Source organism: Teleopsis dalmanni, chromosome X, assembly GCF_002237135.1.
Source record: "Teleopsis dalmanni isolate 2A chromosome X, ASM223713v2, whole genome shotgun sequence".
Classification (NCBI taxonomy): Eukaryota; Metazoa; Arthropoda; class Insecta; order Diptera; family Diopsidae; genus Teleopsis; species Teleopsis dalmanni.
The window spans coordinates 26,730,413-26,754,664 of record NC_051848.1 but is presented as its reverse complement, the minus strand read 5'-3'; the positions used below and the strand labels follow the sequence as shown (position 1 = coordinate 26,754,664).

Genomic DNA, 24,252 nt, shown 5'->3' with positions numbered 1-24,252 from the left:
AACGATAAAATTCAATAGTGTAGAGATTTTACTCATTACTTATAAAATCAACATATTCAAATAACAATATATATATAACATATATATATATATATATACAATTACAATATAATTCAAATAATATACAGTTGTATATAAAATACTTACAAAATTTTTCTGAAATTATGTTTTATTAAATGTTTATTGAAAATCGAAAAATATATGAAAATTAAAGCATTCTTTGTATTCTTTAAAATTTAATTTTAAAATTATAAATGAAAATTATTTGTGATTATTTGTAATAAGCACTTTTCAAATTATTTTTAATTAAAGAAAAAAATTTATAGAACTATTAAAAAATATATTAAAAATCTCGGGGCCAAGTAAAAAACGTTTAAGTTTTCGTTATATAAAATCAATATATTCATTAAACTGATAAAATAGAACATTTGTTTATTTATAATTTCATTTATAAATAAAAAAGAAAATATTACAAAATTTGCAATAACTATAGCTCAATAAAAAAATAGAGTAAAAAATAAAAACTATTTTTTATCTAAATAAAAATTGAAAAATAGTTTTATTTTTTATTTTATTTCTACACTATTTTTGTACTAATTGTAATTATATATATTATATAAAATTATATATATAATTTTATATGTAATTTATTTAATATAATTAATTATGTAATTATATATTATGTAAAATTTATTTTATTTTATTGATACCAAAAAACAAAAAAAAGTTAAATATATATGTGACTAAAGATTGTGGAGTAGTTTTTGATTCAATTAGTTTTGGTTCAATTAATAGGATTTCAAATTGTGCAGCATGTTAATTAATAGTAATTATAATATTTTAAAAATTGTATTTTAAATTAATTAAAATTTATTAATAATCAAAAAAAAAAGAAACAAGTATTTTACTTAAATTTCAAATAGTTTTTTATTTTATTACACTTTTTTTTAATGTAATTTAATATAAACAATAGCATTTCCAATCTCAACTGCAAAAATAATATAGATTTTTAAAATGAGTTATAAGATAATTATAATTAATTTTATATATATATTAAGCCATCACTTACTTGAATATCCTTCGTAAATTTTATATGTTGTATCAGATAAAATTAATTCCAATTCGAATTTTCCTATTTTCAAACATCTTAACCTAGTTGAAGCGATTGCTGAGATATTGAGTGAAAATTCAGCATCAGCAAACTTAATTCCTGAGATTGAATTAAATGGTATGAAAGAAGAAAAAAGTTAAATAATATTTCGAATATGAGAATATGTCTAATGAAATATCATACTTAATATCAATATTAATAATTATATTATTTTTAAAATACTCAAAAATACGATTGTGATGATAAATGAATAATTTATAATTTCATTTCAAATAATATTCAAATCAGAATGCCTTGGATGTTATAGAGGAACAATTTTTAAAAGAGTACAGAGTACAGGTTGGTTGGTTCTACTGGTAGGTCAGGTAGGTGAACAAATATTTTTCTACTTTTCGCAATTAGCGATAATTAACCGTGTTATCATCACATTCCTCACAAGAAACCTATATAGATAAAAACTAATTTCAACCCGTTTAATTAAGAAAATTTAACAGATCTTTTGTTCTTACCCATAAAGAGTCCGACAAACTGTCTGAGATATGAACATTTTTAACTATATGGTTTTTTGGGTGGAGATATAAAATATTCTGTATCTCTCTTGATAAAGATCAAGATCGTTTCTAGGATCAAAGTATTATCTCTTATATTTATAGTATTTTAAAAGGAAATACTCACTCCGTATATGAATATGAATACTCTTCACAATTTAACTAATATATAAAATCGAAAACTTATATCTTATACTTTATCAAAATCTTTTTATGTCGCTACAGCGTGGGGTACTAGCCAAAGCATGATTACGAATGGTGCAATTTTTCTTAGACTAAAAGAGTTCCCATCATGTGTGGTTTTTTCGGTAAATCAACACTAGATGTATATTAACTATAGTGATAATTATAATACGTTTCGTTTGATGTATACAACCACAAATATATTCTATATTCTATAAAATTTAAAATTAATTGATCACACATTTAATATCAGGTAGTCTATTTTCTCATGTTCTTCTTGAAGCTTGCTGTTGTCCTTCGAATGGCGAGTGAGTGTGGCATGTTTCTGTTGAAGACTTTGTGTCCTAGATGTAATCGTATCTTTAATCGTGATTACTTATAATACTTTGTTTTACTTACTTTATATCACGAAATGATTCTACTTATGACTATCATTGAAGATATATTTAGTTTCTAATGTAAAGGTTTACATTTGTATCGTTCAGATTTAAACTCATTGTGGAGAATAATTAGACTCTCAACTAGTATTTCTAATACCCATTGGGCGGGTTTTATAGTTTATGACATTCAAATTCAAAAAAGGATTCAATCCTATTTCTCTGAATTATTCTATTAAATATATTTTTAGGAAGGAATATTAAAGAATTTATTAAAACAGTTCCTAAAAATGGACTTATCGATAATGAATTACTACAGTAGTATTGGGTGAGGACGTGTCTAATAAAAGTGTTGGAACTTCGCAATCGTAGTAGTTAAGATCTTACATTTAAAGGATCGTTTTAAGAAGTTATGTGATTAGAGATTGGAGCCAATTTATTACAATAAATTTAGGTTGTAAGTTGTATTTGTCTGCCAAGATTAAAATTAGGAGAAATAGTTCTATTATTGATTTAATTGTTTAGAATTCCAAATATTTACTCATTGACTTAAATTGTTTGTAGGTCTTACTAGTTGGTGTTAATATCAAATGCTATTAGTTAAACGTTATGAAATGTTATATATCTGGGAGCTAATAAACTGAGAGACAAAGTGATGTTTGAGGGATGTTTTGATATTATTTCAATTGTGATTTTACCATGCTCCACAATTCGCGAATTCCTTCACTATAATTAGAGCACAGTAGTCACTATGGGCATTACTTAGGTTTAATTAAAAGTATATATACCATTTATGTTATGTACTAATTGTGTTTATCCAGAAATGGAAAAAAGATCTTGATTAAATTTTTAATAATCAAAAAGTAATATATTAAGTTATATTTATATATCTATTGTCTATAAGCTTACCGTTTAAAGAGTACGCTTCAGTACTAGGCAATAAATAACGTGAATTTATTTCCATAACTGATTTATCAAATTTTCTATAAAAACGAATACCACCGTAACCATTAATTATCGCTTGCAGAAATCCGCCAATACCGGTTAAAAAGTTTGCTGATCCAGAATAGTTAAGAGCTCTCTCACTCCATACCTAAACGTAGTATATAACCATTAAAGCAAAGGTATTAGTGAATATGAAAAAACTTGATTGAGTGTTGATTTAAAAAAAAAGTTTCCTGGAATGAAAACTATCATTCAAGCGAAGAGAGTTTCGAAAGTACTGTAACATCAAATACATTTTAATTAAGTTATTACCTTAAATTCTGGTCTGACATAATCCCTATAGCCTTTCATAAAATAGTAATCAGCTTTATCAGTTTCTTTGACATCTAAGAAATTAATTGCGAACATGGACCAAGTCATTGCTGGACCAGTCGTTCGTGTTACATTTACGTAGTAGTCTAAGTCGTTAAGGCGTGTGGAACTAAAATAATTTGACAACTTTAATAAATAAAACATATTTTTGTTTCTTAAATGATATAGTTATAAATAGGAATTAGATATTTGATTAAAAAATAAAGTATAAATCGTTGTGCTATTATTGTAATTCGTATTATTCGACCACTCTAAGGAACTTTGAAATTATTTTGGCAATGCTGGTACTGTTGAGTTTGGATTAATTCGTTACTCCTTTAATATCTGGCACTTGAAGGCTCTTTGCATATGAGTGTTATTATCTATGTTCGTTCATCATCCTTGCGAACAGAGAAACTCTAAACCTTTAACCATGAAGTTGTGGATGATCGTTAATCTATTACTAATCGACCTCTTTCCTTACTTATAGAACTTAATGTTTAACTTACACATTCATGGGATATTGTAAAGGATAACCAATGAGAATAACATCAGCTTGTTTCACAATTTCGAACTTTTTATATCCAAAATGTTGGGGGTGAAAATCTTGTTCCTCGTCATACAGCACAATAAGATTCTTAGCAATTTTTATCCAATTTTGGTTGGATAGTTTTTTTGCACTGCAGATCGCTTGGGTAAGACTGTAAAATAAAAATCAATTATTGATCTAATATAATCAATATATATATTATAACATATTATATATTACATATATATGCATTTATATATAAAAAAATTTATACATATAGATATAAATATAGTATATATGATAAAATATAATAATATACGTAATAATAATAATAACATAATATATAATATATTTCATAAGATAGGTTTATGAAAACTGATTTGGAATATGAAATGCTTCTTATTTCATACACCTGAAGATAGATAAAGTAAGCTTCGAAATCTATCTCTTGTCTCTGAACGGTTGCCTAAAAATCCTTTTTTATTCCACATTTCTTGAAATACTTCAAGGCTTCAATGGTTTTCAGCCTGCAATATATAGTGTGTAAATGAGATGATAGAATTTCATTTATGAAATAATAGATTTTCATTTACACACTATATATAGAAAAACGGGACACAACACAGGTGGCTTATATGTTATTCTTTGAAATACATTAGCGCTACTTTATCAAAAAAAAACAAAAATGGGACCGTTTAGCAAAATATTGTCTTTGTATGAAACGGAATCAGACTTTTAGACCTATCTAGAGCTAGTAGCAACACACTGTTGTGAAGACCTTGTCCTGGCCTTTTGTAGTATTAAAAGATTAATTGAAGTTGTAGTATTCAGTTTCACAATATGATTAAATCCTAATTCTATACTATTTTTTGTTATATCAGTATTAACATCTATGGTATATATACTACTTAATACCTATTCATAGCTGGCGGAAGTTTCTGATTACAGATGAACTCTACAATGAACTCTACATTCAATATGATTTTATGATATAGTCAGCGATAAATTTGTTAGATTATAGATATACTCTGTCTTTAGGTTATAGTATAAATATTTGTCTTATGTGTGCCAGAGGTGATTTAAGTTATATTTTACTTACTAACAAAGTTTATAATTTAAATATATATATAATTTTGTATAAAAAAATTGAATTGAATTTAGTTTAGTTTATTTCTAAATACCACATTCGGAGGCACCTACTTGCTAGGGTAAAGAGGCTTAGTAAATGTAATAAAACTGAGATCGATGTTATTGAAGGGAAGAGTAGCGTAAAATGTAGATGTTAACGACTACGGATCGTAAAATGAATGTGTTAAGAAATTTTGAAATTCACATTAATCTCTGATTAGATTATTATAAATACATTTATATTAATAATATCCTAACTAACAATAGAATTTTAACGCTGTGAAAGTTAAAACTGGAAAGTTAATATAGGAATAGTAAATTCGGAAAAGTAAAAAAATAATATATTAGGAGAGTTATATGAACAACAAATTTACGTGAATAGAAAATCTGTGTTTAAGATAATAATAGCTTTGGATTTAGCCGTCTGTCCTATATTTGGCTGGCTATTCTATATATTACAGTTTCAGTTGTTAGTTCGACAATAATAAGTAAATGGTTATAAAGTGACAGTCTTAAAAACAAAGTTATTCTGATTCATATACTCGATATCGTCTATAGCGTCTGAAAGAAAAAAAATTCCTTGCCAATTTGCATGTAGGTAGCCTCCTTTGTTTTGGTCCTGGAGGAAGATAGTACTCACGATCTAGAGTAGTTGATCTTTTTGCAAAGTAAAGCTCTTCGACAGAGGTTATTCCGGTCTTTATTCTATGCGACTACATTGCTTTATTTTAAAGAAGGAGGAGGACTGTGGGATAAAAGAATATACTTATTTTATGTCAAGTTCCTAGTCCTGATATGTCCGTTTATGTCTTTTATTCATTTATTTATTTTATTATTTTATTACAAATGGGATAGCATTTGTATCTAATAAACTAGAATGCTACACTCTCTCTCTTACAGATTATTATAATGATATAGATTACTATAATCTGTCGTAATAGATAGAATATAGACTAGGTTAATGAACTGTAATAAGTGAACTGTAAGCAATTTATTTAAATATATATACATAGTTTTTTATAAATATAATTGATTTGATATGATTCCACTGATTCCACTGTACTATTATACAGTAACAGATAGTAAGACTACTTAGAGAACTGACACAATTTAGATCCTTTCCATTTCTTAGTTTGTGTTAACTAAATTCGACTTCAGGCTGTTTAGATATACAGTAAAAAAATAATTTTCTTTGTCTATACTTTATTTGTTAAGATTAAAGGACTGCGGTACTATAATATTTTCATTGTAATTTATGTTACCCGGTAGACTGCATCGTCCTCGTATAAAATTTATTTTATTATACAGCAAATCAGAAGAAAATGAAAATATTCTTTCAATACAATAGTTAAGGTTAGGCCTCATACATAGGAAATCCAACTTGAGCTCAAATAAAGTCGTTACAGTAACACAGGATTGGTGTACGTTAATACATAGACTCGAGTTCAGTGTATGACCAACGCCGAAAGACAACAAGTTCCCCATTAGGAAAAGATGAACCAACCTGACTATTCCATAAACTTAGCTAAGTCCTAATTTTTGTAGGATGACAGCATGTTTTAAATCGTCTCCTAACTAAAGATGGACACTGACAAATGAGATGGAGCATAGTTTTCTCCTCATCCTCAGAGCCATAATCACAAAAAAAACATTATAGGGTATTATAGCATAATAGGTAGGCTATTATTATGCAGTGACCCCTTAGCACCGATACCGTAATACAATGGTATTTATTCTAATGATTATATGATGTATTAATTTTCACAAAGTTGATAAATTAATATATGATATTTTTTATTAATATTTATGGCTAAAATTTTTGAAAATTAGTGTTTATATTGAACTGTGTTCAATCGCTTACCATATGGTAAACTAATGGTAATGTTGTAAATTATGTCAGTTGATCAGGTTCATTTTATTGTTTATTTTTGCTATTCATTATTATTTAATTACAATATTAAAGATATATGCAAAATAAGTATAAAAATATGAATATTAATTTATTTGTGTAATATACGATTGTATTATGAAAAATAGTCAATATGTCAATCTTATATATAATTTTCAGTTTTATTAATACCTAGTTACAGATATTAAAAAAGTTTTTCACAGTAAACAAAAAAAATTGCATATATACAAACCTGGCAAATTCTAGAGCAATTTTGAAAACAACATTGGTATAAACGTTGTCGTCAATATTCCAATGATCCTCATCCGGTCCCATAACAGCTGTAATAATGAATAGCAAAGAAAAAAGAATTGTTAGGAAATCAAAAAAAATAGCAAAGACATATTTGTTCCTGTGTACGACAGTACGACTTTCCTCATTTGCTACATTTATGCTTACTTCTAACGTGATATATTTGCGTTTTTGCATCCAGCTGAACGCGATCCTCCAGAAACGCTGCAATCTTTCGCACAAGTGGCCAAGCTACTGCGCATAGCCAAACACGATCATTGGTTATGGCGAAATGCTGCTGCAACGCAAAGGCAATATCGGCCGAAATGTGGATTTCTTGCGCAGCCACCTCAGGGCAACATGGATTTGTGACTTCAGTACCCGTAAAGGCGCTTTCCCACGGAAATCTTTACAGCAATTAACAAACAAACAAACATACAATAAAAATAAGGTAAAGAAAAGTAAGACTAAAAAACGAAATAAAAAAAAAGAAAAAAATAAATTCACATAGATTAAATAAACAATTACTTGCTTTGTGCTTCTCTTTCGTATTTTTACCTTGCCCCTTTATAACCCGTAGTTTCTGCATTAAAACGTGCGCCACTTAAGTGTTTAAGACGATACTTTAATAGAGCCTCTGCCCACTTAGTGGACATTTGCGTAACTGCAGGCAGCATCCAAATTTCTGTATCCCAAAAATTGTGACCCTCGTAATCAGCATCGAGTTCACCTCTGCCTAGTCCAGTTGGACTAAGACCAAAATAAATTTTATTTGCTTGATTTGTATTGAGTGCTGGTAAGGAGCTTGACAGGTAAAATATACCAGCGTTGATGGTTTTGGACTGTGAGATGAAAAAAAGAATACGATTTAGATAATTTTAATGTTGGAGCAGTTTTTTTTATATGAAAAGTAAAATGCTAATAGTAGAGTGTTTATAACATGTTGCATCAGTAGCATTAGTCTGACTTCTATAAATAATATAAAGAAAATACATAATAATATATATTATTATATATAATTTGTAACATTAGTCTGACTGATATAAATAATACAAGGAAAATATATAATAATATATATCAATATATATTATAATTCGAAATTTTATTTCATTTTCACGCAGAATTTTATTCAAAATATTATTCACATTAATTACAAAGCTTAGAGCTTTGGACGACAAAATTTGATTTTTATCAAAAGTAATCAGACTTAATAGATATTGGGGTCTCTCCACGCAAAAAGTGTTACATTCGTCTTGAACGGATAAAAATTGGCTGACGATAAGTATTCGCTCAAGAGAGTTTTCACTGTATTTGTTTGAATTTAGTTTTACTGTAAAAACTTAAATTTTCCAAACATTAAAAATCAATAAATAATCTTAAAAGGGTTCGAATAGTAATAAAAAGACAGCGACATAAATTTAATTAATTTATTCAAATTTGGCTGACCATACACAAATTTTCTGATTTGTGGCTGTTTGGAGTATTGTCAAGTACTCATTATCAGTGATCTTAGGAAGTATTCGAATTTTAATTCAGTTTATAGTACAATCTACTATGTAGTATATATAGTTTATAGTACTACTATTGTTGTTGTCTTTTTATTACTATGCGAAGTATCAGGTACACACAGGTATATTTGTTAAACTGATATTAAACTAATTAAACTAACTAAACTGATATTAAACTAATGTTGTTTATATTGTTTATTGTATGTTTATTGTTTATAGAACAAAACTTATTCGAATTCTTATTCGAAACTTATGGAATTCAAACGTAATAGTGCGATTGCGTTATATGTGGTTGAAAAATCACAATCACAACCAACCACAATCACAAATATTTGTGTATCGTACCATAAATCGTTATAATAGTACAGGCAGCGACCCCAAGCGATATGTTGGTGGACGAAAAAAAAACAGCAACATCACCTGAAATGGTTTGAAGAGTGAAGGTTCGACTCAATGTTTCAATGAAATATACGTCGTGGTGGTAATCAAATGATCAAAGAACTGAAAATATACCAGCAAAGCACCCGACGCATGTTCCAAAATGAGCTCAAGGTAAAGCCTTACAAGTTCCAAAAGGCACAAGATATTACATCAAGGTAACAAAAAGTTAGACTCGAAAGAGTGAATAAGTTTTTATGCTCGTAGTTTTTCATCTCAAGTAATGGTATGGGCAACTGTGCTCGCCGATGGACGCTCTCCAATCGATTTCATCGAGCCTGGTGTCAAAGTCATTGGGACTTAATATCGGAAAATGTTTTGGGAGTTGCTTAAGAGCCGTGTGCTCGCAAAAATTTTAGTCGTCAACCAAGGATGTTCTAACAAGGCTCAAAACCGTGTGAAAAAGCTCATAAAACTCATTTTTAAATCGTTTGACGGTCATAGTTAAGGCAAAAGAATGCCTATAGTGAATGGATTCTGAAATTTTAATTATTTTCACAAATTTTTGTAATTTGAGTCAGTGAAAAATAATTTTACACAAGAAAGATAAGGTCACTTGAATAGGTAAAACACACTGTAATAGTTTCTTTCTTTCGTCATAAGATGCATCACATTCGCACAAAAAAAGAATTTAATATTAATAATTAATCCTAATAAAATGAAACAAAATGTTTACATTTTGAAAAGTAATTAACTAAATATTTATCTGATATAAATATAAAAATAGCGTATTTAAAAAAAAATATAAGAGTAACCACAAATGAACTTACTAATTCCAGATTTCCTTGTATGGTTATGTTGAATTCTTGCCAAAACTTTTGCCATTCGCTGGCATGAGTTCTCAGCATTTCTATTGGTTCAAGGTGCAAAACTATAAAATTAAAAAAATTTTTAGTAGATTTCTATTTCAGTCCATTTTAATGACATATCTAGACAATTACCCTCTTGCATTTCCCATACAGCATTTGTCGCCACTTCATCTGCCGTTATTATGAAGCGGTAGTAGAGTTGTTGTTGGCCAGGTAACATTTCTAAAGTTTTTTCATTGGTAAAATTATCACTAAAAACTATAAAAACTGTTTTGGCTGCCTTTTGGAATTGTTCATTCTCCACGACTCTTGTGGTACCTTTAAGCACTTTCATGGCTACACTGTCATTTGAACTCGGATTGTTTAGATTAACCAGCGTGAAATTAAAAGCCTCACTAGCAGCGCCTGGTTTTTGTATTAAGTTCAAAGCTAATGACTCTAAAAAAAGAGGTGATAAAACACAAAAAGATGAAAACAATATAAACACAAAAAAAAAGAAAAATTGAAAATAATTTTTGAAAAAATTATAAATTTTTAAAATTTCCTTGTAAAGCGGAAATGCGTACACATGCGTGTGTCAGAAAATTTCAAAGGAAAAGAGGTTAAAATTAAAATAAATACAAACAAACTTTTAGTTTAATTAAGCGCCGGCACAAAACTCACACCTTCGGTTAGTTCCCGCTGCACCAGCAGCTCGTAAACCAAAGCGCGATTGAAGAAGCGGTGTGCATATGTCCGCTGCTCCAATTGCAGCAGTAAAGCGCCGGTAGCATTTCTGTAGGTTTGTCGCCAACGGAAATAGCCATCTCTCAAATTTAATGTATAAGCTGTATCTACGGTGGCGTTGTCGGACAGATACCCAATAAAGCGGTCTTCTTCGGTCGTCTTATGCTGAAAAACAGCATCAACGCTTACATTCAGCCAATTGGGTATACGAGCGCGTCGGCTATCTCCGGCGTGACCATTGTAGACGCCATTCATGAAAATTGCATTACCGAAAACTGTGTACCCAAGATGTCCATTGCTTAATGTCGGCATAAAGTTCAGGTCACTGGGTAAACTATGCGAAAGAGATATGATTTTTTTTCGTATAAATTTAGTTGAAAAATAATTTCATTGGCAACGTGCAGTGTTTTTTTTTATTACCTTTTTGTTTCAATTAAAAATTCTTTATCATTTTGCAAAGCATTTGCATCAGTAGAATGCGATAAAAGTAAAAATAATAGAAACATTTCTTAATTAATTTTGTTACTTTTAAATTAAATTTTTTTAATTTATTTCTCTTCTGAAATCGTACGAACCGCACGAGAATTGAATTAACACTGGCTTAATTATAGTATATAAAATAAATTCACTTCGTATCTTTAATTGATAAGAACTGTTTGAGTTGGAATGATATTTTTACACTCAAAAAATTATCATAAGAAAAACAATCAATTTTTATTTAATTTAAATATTCAATGTAAATAAATAATAGCGGGTGTTTTTATTATGGTATAAAGTTTATTTTTCCATTGTAATAATTTAAATGCTCTTCTTATGCATCTCATACTTCTTATATATTATTAAGATAATAAGGTTTTTCGAACAGTAGTGAACTACAACAACAAAAATTTAATTTTATATTATTTTTAATTAATTAATATTTGGCTGACCATACAGCTGTTTCGAGTATTGCCGAATACCCATCAACAGTGGTTTTGGAAATAATTATTGTATTTAATTATTCGTAAAAAAATTTTTTGGGACTGCAAGTAACAGTAATCGAACTCGTGCGCTGCCAAATTTGAAGCTCAGAGTCAGCGCACCTTAAACGCACGTTTTTCTGTAATTTTATTTTGTTAATTTGCTATGAAAGTAATCATAAGCCAGCTGTAGAATAATTTAATTAATTAATTATATTTTTATTATTTTCAATTGTTAAATTTCAATACCATTCTGCTTGTAGAGACATTATTTGTTGCATGATTTAGGTATATATTCTTTCTTATGTATAGAACCTAATCTAGGGACGTCTAATACTGAGAAAGTCATGGTAGCTACAATATCATAAAAACAATAACCAATGAAGAGTAACTAGTAAGTGCATATTACGAGTATATATACATAAATCTATATCTATATAGATCTGTAATCTCATTTGTAGGCTGAATTGTGCTGATCTTCACATTAAAATTGATCGCTGAGATTGAAGACAAAGCTACGCATGCATGTTGCGACAAGTTTAAAAATGTTTGTCATCTTTTTGCAAAAAATCTCAAAACACTTTGATCAAAATACAAAATACAAATCCATACAAATTGTATGGATTCTTCAAAATATCATCGTTTTCGAAGAACTCGTTTTTTTTTTCAATCCTGGTTACTATTACTTAAATTGATTTACGAAATGAGCTCAGAAGTGCACAATGATTCGGTTTTTCTCTCTTCAATTGTGTCAAAACGTTGTCCTTGACATACTTTCTTAAACTTAGGGCATAAAGAGAATTTGTTTGGTGCAAACATAGGTGAATACTATAATTGAATTGAGTTTTTGACAAAATTGTCTTGAAGAACTACTAAAAAAATTGAGTATTTGTGTCAACGAAAGAGATTTTAATTTTTTTTGAAGCATAAAATATTTTTCAAAATAGTCTGTACTAATCCACACTAAATGTTAATAGTATTCAACGAGGACTCTATTTCTTAATCGACGATTTTTGGGAACAAATATTTTAATATTCTTTTTCTTTTATTTATGCTTTCATAAATATTTCATAAATACTATTAGGCATATTTGCTAATAGTTGAATGGTTTATACCAGGGCTGTATAAAGCTAAAGCACGGTCGGTGGGTCTCATACGGCCCGCAACATGTTTTTAGTCTACCACAATTAGACAAATTTTTCATTGCTATATGAAATAAATTAAAATGTTTTAAATAATTTATTGTACTTAACGTTAATTTACTACTTTGCAAAGATTTTAGTATATATTTCTTTCTACAACTGGTTTTAAAAACTCATATCTAGTGCATGTCATTATATTAAAAATAAGATATTTTTTGCATGGCAAAAACTAATACTAATAATGTTGTTGTTAATAGAATTGTAAAAGATAAATTAATGAAGAATTAATAAAACTTAATTTAACATTATTGCCGTACTCTTATTTCTCTCCGACAAAATTATGAACGTACGTAATTATTTCTGCGGCTCCCCAATGATTTGAACTGTCCTGTGATCTTATCTGGTTTGAACAGCCCTGTTTTATACCACTTGTAAACTTTTTTATGACATAGCCTGGTACTATAGGCCCGCTTGCAACATTCTCATCGTTTACATTATAATAAAAAATCAAATCATATTCAAATTAACTTTGTGTTGTTCTCAAAAGATATTTATACGAAATTTGTGATATAGGTGTTACGAACAGTACTATTTTTCTAAAACAAAAGATTTTTCATGACCAAAAATTTATATTTCATCCTATTTTTAAGAATGGAGATAAGAGATGTATAAGTGTCTCGAAAATATAAACGTTACTGAACAGTTTATGGTATATAGGAAACAATGCTCTGTAGATAAATTCTATTCTCAAAATCCGTTAAGGCTTGAAAGCTTAAAGTTTTGTTTGGCCATTGATCAGAAAATAGGTTAGAATTGGAAGATGCATAAATGATGTCATATTTAATTAAATTTTTTTTTAATTCGCAACCATTTTTATTTATAGTAGCATTGATTTATAAAAGAGTTACTAGTTTATAAAATAAAATCTTATAATAAATTGCGAGAATTAATTTAAAGCCACCAATAGTACAATAATATAGAGAAATTGTTTTCATTGTGGTTCCCTATATTGAATAGGTGTGTTTATCATGTAAGGATATAAATAATTTTCTATACGAATTTTTCTTTCCCATTCTCTTTTAGTCATAAGTTTAATTGAAGCCTTGGTATTGTTGTGATTATGTATAATATCACAGTACCGACACTGTTTAAAACGTTCCAGGTCACCCTGCATTATCCAACGTTCCTTGAAATCCAGTAAACAGCTCTTTGTTTCTTCAACTTTCTTTTTCATACATTTACGGCACACATCAAGTTTTTGATCAAAGTCACAAAAATAATCACCAACAGGTGTCGTATCACATATGTAACATTTAGCTTTATTTTTGGTTTTACAGACTGTTATTATAGCTGGTCTAATTTCACGGCATGTTCGAAAGTGAGTTCTTATCATTGGCTTCTTAATTGGATTCTCAATTTGATAATGACCGACTCTAAAATAAAAAATGACACCAAAAAAATAGATATGATGGAATTGTTTAATACTGACTCGAAAGCTCGCGATCCTTTTGGAAAGTAAGCATCTTTTTTGTCTTCATGTGGGCAATTAAATGGATTCCGTGGTGGTTTTATTTCTACTACTTTTTCCACATCATAATATCCTATTGAAGGATATGGTGAAGGTTTTTCTTCCGCAAATCTTAAATTTAATCGCAAAAAAACTGACCACCCTTTAGTGGATGGAAACTAAAAATAAAATAATAGATTGACCTATTAAGTATACTTATCTACATGTATGTATGCATAGTTTATAGTGTAATTATATATATACTCAGCTTACTGGATTTCGAAGTGGAAGTTTTGGATTGTATGTACCTGGTGCGGGATGATTGCGCACTTCACCTATATTACGCCGCATAAATGAAGTTAGGAATTTTCCTTTCACTGGCAATACCTCACGGTCCATAGTTGTTCCAAAAGCAACTTTTCCTACCGGCGGTCTATTTATAATGTATTCAAAATCTAAGAGAAGGGAAACATGTAAGTCAGCAGTAAATTTAATTAAATTAAAAAATAGGTGATTTATTTATGATAAGAGTAAAATAAGAGTACATTAAGAACGAATTTTTCTTTAAGAATAGGTTTAAGTTTAAGAATAGATAGAACTCATATCAGAAAATCCACCTTGATATCAGTTGTAATGTTGAGGATGATATCTTAGCACAATAAAAAAAGAAAAATTTGTAAAATTACTATAATTAAAATAATAGAATGTACCATTGCAGGCAATGAAATAGTTTTATGGGATGCTCAAAAATGTGTTTAGATGTGAAACCTGCTGCCTCAATATACTGGCGTGAAAGGGATAATTCAATAGCTATAAAATTATGAAGCTAATGAAATTGACTTCATCATGGTACAACTTCAGCCACCGGTCAATATTTTACTCTTTATCAAATACTTGGCTTAATGTCAAGCAAGCGTTTGATTCAAGAAATTGGGGGAGAGTTTCTGCAGTTCTCTGTATATAACAGTACTGCCACGACAAGCTTTTGCTGTAAGAGGGAACTCCGAAAAATGTGAATTGATGTGGTTGAAAATGACATAAAAACGATGAATATGGGTCATTCTCTTATAAATCGGACAGATTTTGGCAAAAAATGACCTCATAATCTCCGATTTGATTGAAATTTTTTTATGAATTCCTTTAATAAAATTTGAAGACTCGTATCTCGGGAAAAATATAGATAGAGATATCTACGTAAGAGGTTTTTGACAATTAGCTTTGTAGACACATTGCCAAATCGGTCAAATCGGAGATGATGAGATCAAAAAGGTGTCCGATTTGTAAAAAAATGCTCCATATACAAAACTACAGATAAAAAGTCAATTATCGAGGTGTGTGGAAACAAGTAAAAAAAAATGTAGATCCGTCAAGAGGAGTACTGCAAGTAATATTATGAATCTAATATATTAATTTAATGATATAGAAATTGCTTTATTTTATATAAAAATATGTTGATTGAAAGAAAGTACTGAAGCTGTCTGTAAAAAGTTAGTGGTAGCTTCCTACTATGTAAGTTCCATTTTTTGTACACACTTTGCAATGCTGTCTAATCTTAACCATAGGTCTGTATTTTTTTTTTTTAATAATAGAAATGTTTCATTTACCTTCTATAGAAACCGACATGGCTAGTTCAAAATTTGTTACAATCCAATTATAAAAGGAACACAAAAAATATTAATCTTATGAAAAAATAACTATTTTATATTTTATATGGATTGTTCATATCAATTTGGTTAATACAAATTCATAGTTTTCTTAGATAAAAATTTGAATGTCAAAATGTAAGTAATATCTTAATATCTCATGTACTAATAGATGTTTTTTGATCTGACTATTGAAGTCCTTAAGAATTATAGACTACTTCATTATAAAAATAAAAATAAAAAGTGGATTTTAAAAATAAATCCTATGCACTTCATGTCTCTCTTATTTTTCCTGTTTATTGATTGGAAAACCAAGACAATTTGGCTGTTTTTTTCATTCAAAAGGATGAAGAGTCAATTTCTCTCAGAAGGTCAGACGGTGAATAAAGTACATTTTTTTTTTTGTTTGAATCGCATAAAATCTTTGACATTATTATTTAATAATAACTTGTACTTAACTTATATAGTCTGAATATTATAACCTAAAACAACATTAATTTTTTTTTTATAAGGTAAATGTACTATATAATATATTGTTGGACGTATGTATTCATCAGTACTATGAAAGAGGCTCATGAACACATGTTTAATCGAAGTTTTCTTTTTTACAGAATAGAGTAACACTTATAGACGTCTAGCGATATATCTTAAATAAAAAGATTATATTTTTTTGTTAACTAGTAATTAACTAACAAATATAAGCAAACTAAATAATCACTTGTTTTATATAAAAATATATATTAAATACATAATATCTTACTAACTATATAATAAAGGTCTTGTGGTAAATGAGGATAAAACAAAGTATTTTCTGTCAACAAACAAATTTTCTGGGCGTCTTGCAACCTACGTCACTGTTGACAGTTATAAGTTCAAAGTTGTGAAAGATTTTTGTTGTTTGACAACCAGCGTAAAAACCCAAGATTCCAAGAAGAACCACTCTTGCCAACAGATGTTACTTTGGGCTAAGTAGGCAATTGTGAAAGAAAATCTTTATTCGACAAACAAAAATCATACCTCTCAAGCATGTCCCTTATCATACCTGTCCGGCTGTATGGTGGAGAAGCTTGGCCAATTACCAACAGTGATGAGGAGACGTCAAGAGCATTCAAGATGAAAATTCTTCTAAAACTCTATGGTCCCTTATGGGTTGACAACGCGAACTGAATTAGATGGAACTACGGGCTGTATAAGTTATACCGCAACATTTATAGTTAAGTGCATGAAAATTCAACGGCTTCGCTGCTTTGTTATGCCGTGCGTATGAAAAAAAGTAGTTCGACTAGAAGAGTATTTGATTCAGTACTCACATTTGGGAAATGTGGTAAAGGACGTCCATGGACTAGATCCACCGATCTGCATTTTGGGGGTGCGCTCGGAACTACCAACTGGCGACAGCAACCAACTGATTGGGCTTGCTGGCTGAAGTTACTGTACGCAGCCAAGGATGACCCACATCTGTAATGGTCAACTACGTGAAGTAAGTAACTATATATGTTATATATAAGTGCAATAAATAATTTATTAAGGAAGGTTGTGTAAAGTTTTTTTATTTAATACATAAATTAGCATGATGTAAATAATAATAATTAAAAATGATTTTAATAATTGATTGCAACTTTTTTACATATATAAATTAATTAAATAAACTTCATAAACGAATTTAATGAGTTTGTAGTAGATTTGTTCAAGCATTGTTGCTTTTTTAATAAAAGTAATAGAGTTTCTAGTTATTCGCATGTATTAAAGATATTCGCAAATACCTTCAGAGCATGCTGTGTACGAAGGGGTCCAATTTATTAGAATACTTGTCCATTGAAATGAAAGAATACTAGAGTTGTTAGGTAGCGAGACAGGTAGTTAAGTAGACAGTCAGGCAGGCAGTCACAAGGTAGCACTCAATAAATCGCAAACGAAACGTAACCAAAAATTTTTACTTAATCAAAGCGAAAGGCGCAAGCGTCATAAATTAAGCAGAACTTTTCATGAAACTCTATATGCTTCAAGTACGCTTCCCCACTTTTTCTAAAGACTTAGTAGTTTCTTTGTTTTAATTTTTGCATTTTTTTATGATTAAATGTTTTGTGCTTATTTATTTGTATCTCATGTTGTACTCTGGTCTTGACAGTGTGGAGCTCATATATGGTAGATAGAGTCATATAATATATATGGTATATGTTAAATTAATTTTAATGACGTTACGGCACAAGAACTTTCAAATCTTCCGCAGCTCAGGTGTTCACTTCACACATGAAAATTATCTAATATTGTTATGATTCCAAAGTGTTTCACTCATATCGGTCTGAAGACTCTTCGTTAAGGTGGTAGAAATATCTCTGAAATCATAAAATAAAGCTAAATTCGGCCAGTACTGGAATTGGTGCGTTGCTACTGAGTGATTTACCCTTTTTTTTTTATAAACATTTCACTTCACTTATTAAAATTGTTGGTTTAGATTTAAACAATGGCAAGAAGCATATATACGCATAGTGCAAAGTACATCATATATATATATATATATATATATATAGTTATATATATATGAGAGCTGTTTTCATTTTTTATTTTATTATTAAAAAAACTTTTGTTAAAGAAATTAACTTATCGCGATGCTTTGGTGTTGCCAAGCGTAACTGAAATATTAAACAATATTTGAGGCCTTTCCAATTGTTGGGGTCAGATTTGTTGTTATTTATTTATTATTACACTATTATTATATTTATTTATTTATTTTTGTTTATTATTCTTTTTTTTTGTTTTTTGTTTTTTTTCTGTAAATTAAAAGTACAAGTAAGTAACTTTAACAAAAACGCAACGAAGCGTTGCCAATGAGTTTCCGTTGTTGGGACTTCACTTCGCTTGCAGCTCCCAAATGACAAATTAAAAAAAAAAAAACAAATAATTAGAAAAAAAAAACTTTTGATGTTAAATATAGCAAAACTTCGAAAGGACAGCTTTATTGAAACCTCCATATATATTTTAATTTTAGAAAAGTCCTAAGTGAAATTTAAATCAAGTTAAGTTAAATGAAGTAATTTAACTATTCATCAGTTGAGTATTAAATATTATTTAAAGATATTCTTTCATATTCTTGCAGATAAAGCTATTATATATATGGTAAAGTATAAAAAAATCATTAAGTCTTCCTTTGTCTTCCTTGTAACTATGGGAGCGCACGATGCAATCTTTCACATACTTTTCGTAGATTGGTTTAGGTATAAAATATTAACTTCGAGCCATGTCGCAAGGAGCCTTGCATGATTACATTCATCCTTACTATAATCTTATAACAGATTTACTTATTTACTTACTTAGTTGGACATTACAGATGTGGGTCGTCCTTGGCTGCGTCCAGTAAACTTCAGCCAGTCAGCCTGATCAGTTCCTTGCTCTCGCGAGTTTGTAATGTTGGGCGCCTCCAAATCGTTGGTTTACCTGTTCCTTTCACTGAAGATTCGGACCCTATTTACCGCTTTTTCCGCTTACAAGTTTCGAATCAAACACTTTTCTAGCCGGAATACTTTCTTCTGTACCCACGACATGTTTATGCATAAATGTTTATGTGCTTAATTATGTCAATATTGCGGTATAGCTAAGACAGCTCATCGTTTCATCTAATTTGGTACTCGTCGTCAACACGCAATGAATAGAGCTTCCGAAAAATTTTTCTCCTGATTGCTCCAAACGTCTTCACATCACTATTGGTAATTGTCCAAGCTTTCGCAGCATACAGCAGAACAGGTATGATAAGAGACATATGGTGTCTGATTTTTGTTTGTCTTGAAAGTCCATTTATATCTCGATTGCCTACTCAACCCGAAGTAACATCTGTTGACAAGAGTGATTCTTCGTTGAATTTCTAGGCTGACGTTATTTTTGGTGTTCACGCTGTTTCCCAAATAAGCAAAGTCTTTCACAACTTCGTATTTGTAATTGTCAATAGTGACGTGGATCCTAAGATGCTCAGGAAAAATATTTGTTGAAAGAAAGTACTTTGTTTTGGCCACTTTTACCACAGGAACCATTTGCTACGCTTGTTTTCCTAAGTTGAAAAATGCTGCACTGATGGCATGGGTGTTTATAGCAATGATATCAATCAATAATTACTGCCATACACAAGCATGCAATATACTTCTGTGGAGTATTGTGCCAGTGCGGTTTAAATGTGGTACTCGAATTATCGTTTTCAACATAAGGGTAAAGTAGTCATATGATAAGGAGTTACCCTTTTTAAAACTTCGTTTGGTATCAAATGGCTCGAAGAAGTTCTTCCCGATTCTAATAGAGTTGGTGGTGCTGCTCAACGTCATTTTATATAGTCGTATGGGTTTTGCTGGGACACCAAATTCAGACATAGCAGCATATAGAGTGCTTCTAGTCGTAGTGTCTTTAATAGATTCTTACGGTAAAGGAAGTAATTTTTTGAATGTGCGAAGAAAACATTTGCAGCAATAACTTCGATTCAAGTATAGCTTAGATGAGTCAAATTCCCAAACAAAAAACAGTTGATAAATTTTTTACTGGCGGTAAACGAAGTCATTTTTGAGTGTAGTAGCATAAACAAAAGGATCGATATATATAGTCACTCTTAGCTGGTTTCGGCTTGAGTAAGCGTGCTTTATTTCGTTGTTTACTGTTAAGATATTTGCTGTTAAGTTAAGATAACCTGATGTTTAGTTTCAGGATTGTTACTGTCAATTTTCCATTTTCTATACTTTTCATTAGTTTTTAACAGAACTGATCTTTCATGAAGTTTTTTTGAATTCCTCACTTATATAACTGATTTGATTCCATCAGTAAGACCAGGAAGACGTACTAATATATAGTTTCAGGATTATTGTTGTCAATTTTCCATTTTCTATACTTTTCATTAGTTTTTAACAGAACTGATCTTTCATGAAGTTTTTTTGAATTCCTCACTTATATAACTGATTTGATTCCATCAGTAAGACCAGGAAGACGTACTAATATATAGTTTCAGGATTATTGTTGTCAATTTTTCATTTTCTATACTTTTCATCACTTTTCATTAGTTTCATTAGTTTTTAACAGAACTGATCTTTCATGAAGCTTATTTATATAACTGATTTCACTCCGCGTGTCTGAGTGCTTCAATGATGTAAGGCATATATGTCTGACTATTCCTTCAAGAATATATAAGGCTTCTATTTAAATTCTCTTTGTTGTCGAAATAAGAGCTTAATGTAAGTCTATAACTTTGGATTTCATATCACCTTTAAAAATAGAAACCTCTCCAGTTATCTCCAGTTAATATTGTTATGACTAATCATCTATAAAACATTGGTTTTTATAAAATTTCTATAACTATTTGGTCGCAGCCAAACGATATAGTTTTAAACGCGCATACAGACATTTGCATCTCAATTACAAGAGTGAAATATTATGTGAATAATTTTTGCATAATTTTTCATTAATTTTCCACTTGTGCGAATGCGCACAGGTGTCTTACAGGTGCAGAACTGAACTCAAGAATCTCGAAGAAGACGCTAGGAATTACGACGAATTGAGTTCAAGAAACAGGTAAAAATAATAAGAATTGCTGTGTTATTCGCTCAAACGATATAATTCAAAATCGCGCTTAAACGCAAATATTAACGTAGATGAATGATCTCACGCGTTTCATTTAAATACGAATTTACTTCAGTAATACGAATAGCAAAAGAAATTGAATTACGAGCACAAGTGCGCGGACTAATTAGTGCTGGAAAGCGCAATAGCACTTGCAGTCTTATTGTGTTGAGTCAAGTGTGCAGTCACCGCGCTCCATTTATAATGCACACTTGTGATGCACGGACAGACAAACCTGAGGTGCATGCACTTAAGCAATTCTGGATTTATACAAAAATTATTATGAGAAAATTATGGAAGCAGTAAGGTGCAGTAGTAGGGAACAAAATTAAAAATTATGCATTCCCTAGCATTCCTTATCGTACTTATAACTAGACATGTGAACTTGAAAACATGTAGACATCCATATTTGTGCATAATCCAATTGATATTCCTCTGTAATTCAACTTATATAATTTGTTACAGAGAGGAAGTTATAGAAAGTAACAGCCCGAATAGTCAAAAAGATAATATAAAATTTATTTATATTAAAATCATCTTGAATATATTCAACATCTTATTCCATTACTTTCGGATAAATGCAAAGAACAGATATATTTCTATCAGGGACCGTAACAGTTATTATTAAAAAAATAAAAATCACCTTATAACTCTTATCATTCGCATTTTAAAATAAAACTCAAAACATAATAATTAGATTTGCTTTATATTATATGTTTTGAAAATAATTATTATCATGCGCCTTTTATTTTTTCACACACAAATAACTCTTACACTCTGCTTTTTATTTTAAAACGCACAAATAACTATAATTTTTACCTTAAAAATGTAAAACGTAGGAAGAATTTTTATTGTTGAAAACAAAATATAACTCACCCGGCGTGCCTGACATTTTTAAAATTCGAAAACATGAAATTTATTTGTATTAAAATCGTCTTGAATATATTTAAGATTTTATTCCATTACTTTCGGATAAGTGCAAAGAACAGATATGTTTCTATCAGTGACCGTAACATTTATAATTAAAAAAATAAAAATCACCTTATAACTCTTATCATTCGCATTTCAAAATAAAACTCAAGGAATAATAATTAGGTTTGCTTTATATTATATGTTCTAAAAATAATTATTATCATGCGCCTTTTATTACTTCACACACAAATAACTCTTACACTCTGCTTTTTATTTTAAAACGCACAAATAACTATTATTTTTACCTTAAAAATGTAAAACACAGAAAGAATTTTTATTTTTGAAAACAAAATATAACTCACCCGGCGTGCCTGATATTTTTAAAAACGAAAATAAAAAAAAATGTTTTTGCAATTTCACATAAAATGTATTGAATGGTTGCTGTAGGTAATTATTTTGGAGTAATATGTTATAAAGTAAATATAATTATTATTTTTTGACTTTTATTTCAAAACGCTCATATACATAGAGCAAGCATAATATTATGAACCAAAGTTGTCAGATTGATAATTATATACTTAAATAAGAATTTAGAGAACTTTTCATTGCTACTTTTTTTTTTAAAAATATTTGAAATAATTGGTATTTTCGGTCCTAGATATCTATTAATGATTATAAATCATTCATTACATAGTATATTCTAATAAAAAATTGTAAGAAATTTTTTTTAACATAGTTACATTGTATCATTTATAATACTAAAGTGAGATATTTTTAAACATTCAAATTATTATTTTCTTTCCAAAAATTTACTTTTACATTTATTTGACGTTCTAAATTAGAAACTAATTTGTATATAAGTTCTTTCTGGCACCATGTCTAGCCATATTAGCAAATTATCAGGAAATGATGCGGAAGAGGAAGATTACCTAGAAGATATGTTCATTCATGTCTTCCAAACAACTAACTCATCCCAGCGTAGTCTACAGAAGACGGTACTTTTTATTATCGAACATTATGATTATTCCCTCTTGTTGGCGCGATGTTGGGGACGAGAAGTCTTAAACACTGAAAGAAATCTCCACACAATTGTCCTCTTCCAAATACTGGATGGTGTTCATCAAAAATGCGTTGAAGAGTCTAAAGCCAACATTATTTGGCATTTTCAGATGATGTTAGATTACGTCTTCGAAAAGTTGGTAACAGGATGTACTGATTTGAAGTTACTGAAGTATATTGAAAAAATGCTAGATGTTTGGAAGGCCAGAAGTGTTTATAAACCTAAACAATTAGAACATTATAAGAAACTCATTGGGGAAGTCATAAAGTCATTGGAGGCAACTTCTCCAAAGTACATGCAAAAATAGTTTATGTAAGTATTAGAACTGATTTGATAATAATTTTTTATGAGAGTCACATTTATTCTCATATATTTTTTTAGATAAATTCAAATTCCAATTCAAATACCAATGCTAGATTTTGTTTCAAAAATCGGGGAGCGACGTTTTTTTGACAAGTTAATTTGAATCACTTCAAGACAACGAAATTTTTGTTTAGAAGGATGTCTAGATGGATGACAATTCTAGAAAATAGAAAATTTTACTTTAATTCTGTTACAACGATTTTAAATAGTATAAGCGAATAAAAATATGTTTTTATTCAAGAATT

The 24,252-nt window shown here is 29.4% G+C and overlaps 3 protein-coding genes across 3 annotated transcripts; 1 reads left to right on the top strand and 2 right to left on the bottom strand.

The window, feature by feature from the left end:
• Positions 1-1,061: 1,061 nt before the first annotated feature.
• Positions 1,062-11,344, bottom strand: LOC119687940 (protein-glucosylgalactosylhydroxylysine glucosidase). The gene is made up of 11 exons (XM_038102501.1): positions 11,253-11,344; positions 10,772-11,166; positions 10,239-10,544; positions 10,068-10,168; positions 7,910-8,193; positions 7,520-7,758; positions 7,314-7,401; positions 4,025-4,216; positions 3,477-3,645; positions 3,129-3,312; positions 1,062-1,210 (listed from the first exon to the last, which is right to left on the bottom strand). Exons 1-11 carry the CDS (start codon positions 11,336-11,338, stop codon positions 1,062-1,064), a joined length of 2,193 nt encoding a protein of 730 aa, XP_037958429.1. The 5' UTR covers positions 11,339-11,344.
• Positions 11,345-13,829: 2,485 nt separating this feature from the next.
• On the bottom strand, positions 13,830-16,132 carry LOC119687939. The gene is made up of 4 exons (XM_038102500.1): positions 16,045-16,132; positions 14,714-14,895; positions 14,423-14,619; positions 13,830-14,366 (listed from the first exon to the last, which is right to left on the bottom strand). The coding sequence occupies exons 1-4, from the start codon at positions 16,061-16,063 to the stop codon at positions 13,925-13,927; spliced, it is 840 nt and encodes a 279-aa protein (XP_037958428.1). The 5' UTR covers positions 16,064-16,132; the 3' UTR covers positions 13,830-13,924.
• Positions 16,133-23,398: 7,266 nt separating this feature from the next.
• Positions 23,399-24,252, top strand: LOC119687938. Its single transcript, XM_038102499.1, has 2 exons — positions 23,399-23,956; positions 24,026-24,252. Exon 1 carries the CDS (start codon positions 23,460-23,462, stop codon positions 23,949-23,951), a length of 492 nt encoding a protein of 163 aa, XP_037958427.1. The 5' UTR covers positions 23,399-23,459; the 3' UTR covers positions 23,952-23,956; positions 24,026-24,252.